Genomic DNA, 8408 nt, shown 5'->3' on the forward strand with positions numbered 1-8408 from the left:
ACATGTAGGTAGTTGTTCTCTCATCTCCCCTAAAAAGCTATAAATAGCAGAAGTAGATCCAAGAGAAGTCTCTCCTCCGAATCTAGAACAACCCAACTACAAATCCAGTACAACGTTGTGCGGTTAGGTTTACTTCTCCCCTGCTTAGCACCAGCGGACCCTTGGTGTAGATTTTGTATCAATTTGTCTTTGCACATATGTTGGATTGACTGTAGGTCATAATCCTTAGCTGTAATTCCCTTCCATTTGAGCCTTTACGTCGGATCTGAAGGAAAACATTAGCTTAGGAATCCGTCCACCTACGATCATACGCTGGGCTGACCTTAGTTGTAATTTCTGTCATTTCCTTCGCCTTACTCATCAGCACACTGCTTCCGGAAAAACTCTACTGCTCTCAATTAGGTCAATGATATCATTGTAGTGGTAATACATTCACCTCTTTTCCAACATTCATCTTTCTTTAATTTTATTTTATTTCACCATAAAATTCTGTTGTACTTTTGAAAGTCCTTAAATTTTCAAGGAAAAAAAAAGAAAAGAAAAGAAAAAAAACTTTTTTGCAGGAAGATCCCAAACTTTCGTCAATCACCTAAGCAATGAGTGTAGGACAGTTGCTGAATAGAGAATTCGAGACCGACAACCTCCATTGATTGCATGGTTGCAATCACCTAAGCAAAAGTGATTTCCAAGAAGAATGGTCGACTGAAGGTGGCAATCATGGGCGACAGATGTTGATTATACCTTATTTTCTTGTATAATGAATATGAATTATCCATTTCACAGCCATCGAAACATTTGGATGATTCTATTGGATTAAAGTAATTCTTGATACAATTCAAATCAATGACTTAATAATATAATCAATATGAACATTCAATTTTCGTGGCCATTGATTAAATTATCATAATCATTCAATCAAAGTGATTTCCAACCAAAGGTAAGACCCATATGATGGTCAATTTAGATCAACGATTGGACTTTTTCAAAGCAATCCATCAGGACCGTCCACTTGTTCCTATTCGATTGAATGATCATAGTCAGCAAACAGTTAGTGATGATTGAGAGTGGGCTATGTAGTAAAAACCAAAGACATCAGGGACTTCTTTTTTTCCGGGACACACTATACCCAAACAGGTTACAAGCGGCGAACAAACGAGAGTTTTGTTTTTATTCATCGCGAGGGGTCAGCGTGTTTTTACAGTGAATCATTTCGAAGAATAAATCTGGTGGCAGCACCGTCGCTTTCGGTGGGCCACCTTTTGCCACGCTATTTCCTTCTTCTCTGTCTTTCCTTCAACAAAGACGCAGTAATCCCCACACGCTTCCAAAGAAAATATAAAGAAAAGAAAAGTATACACCACGGCAGATTTGACGATCCCAAAATCGATTTCCGAAGAAAACAAAAAGAGAAAAGCGGGTTTTTGAAAACACTTTCAAATGAGTCGCTTCTTCTTTTCGCTCTGGTGAAAGAGATTGCAGAAAAGAGGTATCGTTCCTCATCAACTGTAGATTCATCTCAAATGGGTTCCTTGATTTTTCTCATATTTATGATGAATGAGATTGGTTTGTTATTATTATTATTATAAATTTTTGGTTGGAAAGAATGCATAAAGTTGAATCTTTGATTTTTGTTCAAGAAATGGATTTTTTTAAAATTTTATTTATTATTATTATTATTATTATTTTTTTAATGGAGACTTCAAATGGATTGGTTGCTTTTCTGCTCTATCCGATGAATGGGATTAATTTATTATTATTAATTTTAATTTTTGGTTGTAGTGAATGTATGAAAGTAGAATTTTGATGGGTATTTCTGCAATTATTAAAAAAATTATTTTTTGTTCAACAAAATGATTTTTTTTTTTTTTTGTTGCGTATATAGACTTCATGTGGATTGCTCTTTCTTCTGCTTCTAGTGAAAGGAATTTCAAAAACTTTATTTTTTATGTTTTTTTTTTTTTTTTTTCTTGTTGAATTTAGTGATTAGCTTTTAGAGAAAAGGAAAAAGGATTTATGGATGCGTAATAGTAGGATTTTTATAGGAATTTATTGATTGTATCCTTTTTCTTTCAAGAGAAGGAGTTCTTATTTCCAAATGATTTGCTCTTTCTTCTTGTTCTAGTGAAACAGAATTTTAGGAAAGATATGTTTTCTTTTTTGTTGGTATTTTCCATATTGAATTTATTGATGGTTTAATAATAAAGAAAACAATTAATGGGCTTTCCGGAAATAAATTGATTTATATATTTCAAAGAAATGCATTGTTTATGGGCCTCAAAAGCGCTGCTATTTTTCATTAATCTGGTGTCCCAGGATAATTTCATAAAGAAATGAGTTTGGAGTATGTTTTCATGCTCTCTCTCTCTCTCTCTCTCTCTCTCTCTCTCTCTGAATTGATGTCTATATAAATACTGGTTTCTTGACTTTCTTTTACTCCTTTCAAATGGGTTCTGCATTCTGTAATTTATGGTGCAGGGGGATTACAAGAGGAACCTGCTGATGGGTTTTAGATGAATTTTATTTATTTGTAACAGCAGATAAAAAAGAAAAAGGAATCAGTTGCTTTCTCTTGTCTGTTTGATCAAGGAATTGGAGAAAGGTATGATCTTGGTGTGTTTTTTTTTTTTGAATTTAATGATTCATTTGTCCAAATATTTTGATTTTCTTGAAAATAAAAAATTTTCCTTTCTTTCTTCTCCTCTTTTTTGCAATAGCTAATGTTATTTTCCCATAACTGGTTTTTGCTTTACCATTGTTTTTCAAATTAATGGCTTGGACGGATTTGGGAAAAAAAGTGAACAGCTAAAAAATGTCGCTCAAAGTCCACATTCAATGCTCAGATGATCGTCGGACCTGCCTTATTTTTGGGCCAGGGCAAACCCATGATGGCGGCCACCTAATGAAAAGACCAGATACCATATGTGTGTGTATGTTCGCTTAAGTTCTTTGAGTGGTTGTGCAAGTGCACATTGCTTTTCTCACGCTTTTAATGTCAATTACAGCCTCATCTAATTTTCTGAGTAGAGATTGGAAATAGGGTACTAATGTGATCATTAAATGCTTCACAGGATAGTTAAATTTAGTTCTGATTTCATGTTAATTTTAGAAAGTTGAGATACTGTTGAGTGACTACAGATTTTATACTTTTGAGCAAAAATTTTCAGACTATGGAGACTTCTATTCTTGTTTTCTTTTTTCTGTTTTGGTCAAGAGTTCATTCTTTTAGAGCTCATCTTGGAAAGAACCACTAGTTTTGATGTTGTTTTGGTTTTGGAAATGGGATGTATGGCTTTAATTGGGGTCTTTGCTTCTGACTGCCGGTCTCAAATGGTAAAATTGTGAAAAATTTGCAGATTTTTTAATGTGCTTTATGTGATTGTTTTCGCAATTTAAGTCCATGGAACATGGTTTTTTAAGAGATCCATGGTTCTGACTTTTATAGCTTCAAAAACTTGGGTTGATTGGATTTTTCCTTTCACTTTCGGATTAAAAGATGCTTTGGTGTTGTTAGTTACTGGTGCTGATTCATCACCACAAATGCTATCATTTTCTCACTGTCAATAATGTGATATTTAGAGGATGTTTTTAAGAGCCATGGCACTATTTTATAGGCCTTTCTTTTTTGTTTCCTTTGAATCTGAATTCTTTACTAATGATTTTCAAACTGATATGTATGGCGTCTGATAGGGCTTTAAATCTGGTTTTGATAGAATCTGGTTTCTTTCTTGTATTTTTTTTCCCTTGCTTTTTACCCTTTGTTTCAGGTTGAGAAATTCCTAGAGATTTTAGAGGATATTTTTCACAATCGCGGCACTATTTTATTGGCTTCTCTTTTTGCTTTCTATTTCCTTTGAATCTGAATTCTTTTCAAATGATATAGGACTGATATGTAAGGGGGTCCAATAGGGCTTTGAATTGGGGTTTGATGAGAATCTGGTTTCTATTTTTCTATTTTCCCCCCCTTTTTCAGGTTGAGAGATTCCTAGAGATTCTTGAACTCGAGGGGTCCTGTTTTGAACAGAGAAGTCATTGGGGAGGTTTTTTTTTTTTTTAATTAATTAATTATTTTTTTAATTATTTTTATTTTTTTTATGCTCTTCTATTTTTAGGTCATTTGTGAGTTTTTTTATGCTCTTCTATTTTTAGTGAAACACACCTCTGATACAATACAAGCAGTAGATTCAATTTCCCTTTGAAACAGCAGCTTCCCATATTTTACCACTTAAATATGTTGAAGAAACCGAGTAGAATCTGAATCAGAAGGGAGAAGTTTCCAGTTAAAATACCAACCTAAGAAGCATTCTTCATTATATCAACAAATTTATCGTGCTTGGCTAGGATATCTTCAGAAAATCAGATATGAGATTCATCATCATCATCATCATCTATGCGTTATCTCAACTAATTGGAGTCGGCTGCATGAATCCCATTCTGCCATTCCACTCTATCAAGGGCCATACATATAGGATATCTTCAGAAAATCAGATATGAGATTCATCATCATCATCATCATCACCTAAGCATTATCTCAACTAATTGGAGTCGGCTGCATGAATCCCATTCTGCCATTCCACTCTATCAAGGGCCATACATATAGGATATCTTCAGAAAATCAGATATGAGATTCATCATCATCATCATCATCATCTAAGCGTTATCTCAACTAATTGGAGTCGGCTGCATGAATCCCATTCTGCCATTCCACTCTATCAAGGGCCATACATATAGGATGTCTTCAGAAAATCAGATATGAGATTCATCATCATCATCATCATCTAAGCGTTATCTCAACTAATTAGAGTCGGCTGCATGAATCCCATTCTGCCATTCCACTCTATCAAGTGCCATACCTAAAGTTAGACCGTAGGTCAAGTCTTTTTTTAGTCTTACTATCTCATCCATGTCCTTTTGGGCCTTCTCCTTGTCCTTTTTAAAGCCTTTAAATTGTACCAACTCCTAACCGGTGTGATTCTTGGTCTCTGCGGCACATGACCAAACAATCTGAATCTACTTTCCCTCATCTCATTATCTATTATTGCTGGATTTCCCTTGAATGGATTCATTTCTAATTCTATCCTTCCTCATCTCGCCACTCATCCATCTTAACATCCTCATTTTAGCTACACATCTTGAACTTGTTGTTCCTTAACTGCCAAATATTCTGTCCCTAAAGCATGTCTAGTCTTATAGCGATCCTATGAAATTTGAATGGTGTAATGCCATATTGTCTGATTCATGTCAGGAGTTGTGGCATGAGTTTGATGCTAGCTGCCAACCTGATGCAACCCACCTCCCTTATCCAGGCTTGGGATTGGCAGTGTGAGCATAGGGCTCGTGCAGGCTCTATATAATAGACTATTACATAGGATGATTACAATCAAGCACAACCTAATAGTCTATTTAATATGTTGATTACAATCAACGAGTTGTATATAAGATTGATACTTAAAAAAAAAATAAAAAATTGAGAGTCTATTAGAGCATGACTAGGCACTCGATCTGAGTTGACTTTCATCATTGTCTGAGTAGAAATGCTTTTTAGTTTCAAAAGCTTAGTAAATTGTTAGGTTGGCAATGGGCCAGCCCACAGACTGAGAAGAACCCAATTTTTAAAACAAGGTTGGCCAGTAGACCCGTACTGAGCCGTTCAAGAATTGGGCCTAGACCATTCCAGGCCTGCCCATTGCCACCCTAATATGAGTTGATTTATTTAGTTTTCATGTACTTAACTGATTTTTTGTCAGACCTGGTCGAGTCTTTTGAGTTCTCGGTTGAGAGTTTCATGTTCTCAAGCCCTTCCATGCTTCAAGAAAAGCAAGTTACTCAATAACTCAACCCTAGCTTTGAGATCAGTTGACATGGAATTATATTGGGCATTTGATGAAGTTTATGAATACCATGAAAGCAGCATTCAGTTGCATGAAGTATTGAATGTGCTTGTTCACACCAGCTCATCACATGAAAACCAGAGTTGGTTTATTGTTTTTTCATTTTACTCTGCTGAAACTGTGACATGCCCATTTCTCCCCCTGTTTTTTGTTTTTGTTTCAATGCAATTTCCATCCTCTGCAGTATCATGTGTTTTCTCCCCTAATTAGCCAACGACTGCATCTCTCCAGGCAACCAAAAGTCATCTGTGCACATCTTTACAAACTGTGAAAGATATGGAAAGGGTTATCACCCCAGTGTCCCTGCCGGAGGGAGCTGATTTGAGGAGCATTTCAACGGGTAAAACAATAAGGAGGGCTTCATTAACTCCTTCAAGTGGAGAAGAAAAGCTTCTTCCTCACTATCTACGAGCTTCTACAAGTTCGTGCCATGATTTCTGTAAATATGGAAGAAAACATGCCTTCGAAGCAAAGGGGAGAAAATCTGTTTCTCGTAAGCTCATGGGAGATATTGTAACCACATTAAAAAACCAGAACCAGATAAAAAATGTAAACCTTGCAGAGAGAAAAGAGAAACCACTAATCAAGCTGAAGGCCTCACCTGAGCTGAAAACAGAATTATCTGACAAACCAAAAATCACCAGCCGAAAGGTTTCGTTGCCTACCAAGAAAATTGAGGTCTCTGATAAACATGTTATATCTTTGAAGCTGACACCTACGGTGGCAAAATCACCTGAGCTGAAAATAGAATTATCCAGCAAACCCAAAATCACCGTCCAAAAGGCTTTGATGCCTGCCAAGAAAATCGAGATATCTGATAAACATGTCATAGCTACGAAGCTCACACCTGTGGGGACAAAGTCATCATCACCATCAAGTCCTTCAAGAGGTTTAAGTGGTAGAAGAAAAGGTACCAGCAGCCCACTTGATTCTTCCAGAGGTCTAAATAGTCGAAGAAACAGTGAGCCATCTGATTCGACTGGAGGTGTGGGTGGTAGAGGAAACACCGGCTTGTTGAAACCCGGGGAGAAGAAGTTACTGAAACCTCCTATACTTTCTCTGTCCCCACGAGCTCACATTATCAGAGTCCCAAGCTCAAACCAAATGAAATATGGGAACACGAAAGTGGCTTCTCTTGCAACAAATCGAAGCGTGGCCAGAAAACCCAGTGGCGAGAAAGTTAGGGAAAAGACATTGTATGTCATCAAGCTAAAACCAGTCAACAAAATCATCGAGCCCGTTCGGCACAGAAGTCGCACCAACCGATCACATCCATCATTGTTATCGCTGCTGCCATCATCGACGCCACCATCATCATGTCGCTTGTTGTCATTGGAAGATGAAGAAAGGTATGGGAAGTCTGAGCCTTCAGTTAACAAAGCGGGTGATTCCTTCCCTAGACGCAATCGCACAAAGAGCCTAGGTGAAATTTCAAAATGTGGAGGCAACATGATGCTGAGAAGAGTGGCGACAGTTGGTGCTGAAGATAAATGCGTGCAGGAGAAACTAAGATTTAGGAGAGGAAAGGTGGTTAGTGTTGAGTCCGAGACTAATACCCCAAGGAGACTTAGATTTAGGCAAGGGAGAGCACTGGCCGAGAACACTAAAGTTGAAGCTGGAAGGAGGAGCTTTCGGAGGAAGAGAATGTTGGGTGGCAGCGAATCAAATTCTGCGAACCCTGAGTCTCTAAAAGTTGTGTTGAGACATCAAGACATGCAAGGAAAGAAAGAAGAGCAAGGATTGCTCAATGATGTGATTGAGGAAACTGCCAACAAGCTGGTCGAGACAAGGAAGAGCAAGGTGAAGGCATTGGTTGGTGCTTTCGAAACTGTCATCTCACTTCAAGAAAGCAAACCTGCTGCTGCTGCTACTGCTACGACTGCCACTGTTTGAGTTGCTGATGTTGGTTTGTCTTTGCTTCCGATTTTCACAATGCGATGATACTTTCTTTTGTGGTAATTGAGATGTTTGGATGGACGACTGCCATAAATTCGTCTGTTAAAAAAAAAAAAATCAATTAAGTGAGGAAATTTTCTTTTTCTTTTTGTTTTCTACATGTATTTGAAAATGGAACATTTGAAGGCTTGTGGGTGTTTTTTGTAAATGAATAGAATCTCTGTTCAGTGAAGAATGCTGATGAGTTTTTGGAGTGATCTTGTCGTATGCCTATGATCTGAGGCAGGTTTGTGCAAGTTTTCATTTGTGAAATGTGGAGTCTGGCATTGGTAATCCAGACCATTGGTGTTTCCCACCACGGATGGATGAGTGATCAAGGTTCTCTCAGATCGGAAGATTCTAGCTCTGATCTTGAGTCCTTTGGGGGTTGAATTATATCTCATCTTAACTGTCTATCTGCCCCTTACATTATTGAGGAGACCTTTATGCATGCTCCATCGTTGGTGAGGATCCAACAAAGCAGTGGCCCGAACGTTTTCTCCTGTTGTTGAGGATGGATGCTTCATTTATATTAAAATTTCGGTATGCCATTGATCCATGTAATAGAACCACATAGTGATTGGT

At 37.4% G+C, this 8408-nt stretch overlaps 1 protein-coding gene across 6 annotated transcripts; it reads left to right on the plus strand.

The window, feature by feature from the left end:
• The first annotated feature begins 1247 nt into the window (after window positions 1-1247).
• On the plus strand, window positions 1248-8019 carry LOC131228700 (uncharacterized). Of its 6 annotated transcripts, none has more exons than XM_058224543.1 (4): window positions 1248-1486; window positions 2535-2599; window positions 3971-4031; window positions 6119-8019. In XM_058224543.1, the coding sequence occupies exon 4, from the start codon at window positions 6165-6167 to the stop codon at window positions 7779-7781; it is 1617 nt and encodes a 538-aa protein (XP_058080526.1). In that variant the 5' UTR covers window positions 1248-1486; window positions 2535-2599; window positions 3971-4031; window positions 6119-6164; the 3' UTR covers window positions 7782-8019. The 6 variants fall into 6 exon arrangements, with proteins under 6 accessions (XP_058080526.1, XP_058080528.1, XP_058080525.1 ...); XM_058224545.1 differs by having other exon boundaries at window positions 2538-2599; XM_058224542.1 differs by lacking the exon at window positions 3971-4031 and having other exon boundaries at window positions 6120-8019.
• The last annotated feature ends 389 nt before the right edge of the window (window positions 8020-8408 follow it).

Source organism: Magnolia sinica, chromosome 16 (assembly GCF_029962835.1).
Source record: "Magnolia sinica isolate HGM2019 chromosome 16, MsV1, whole genome shotgun sequence".
Taxonomy (NCBI): Eukaryota; Viridiplantae; Streptophyta; class Magnoliopsida; order Magnoliales; family Magnoliaceae; genus Magnolia; species Magnolia sinica.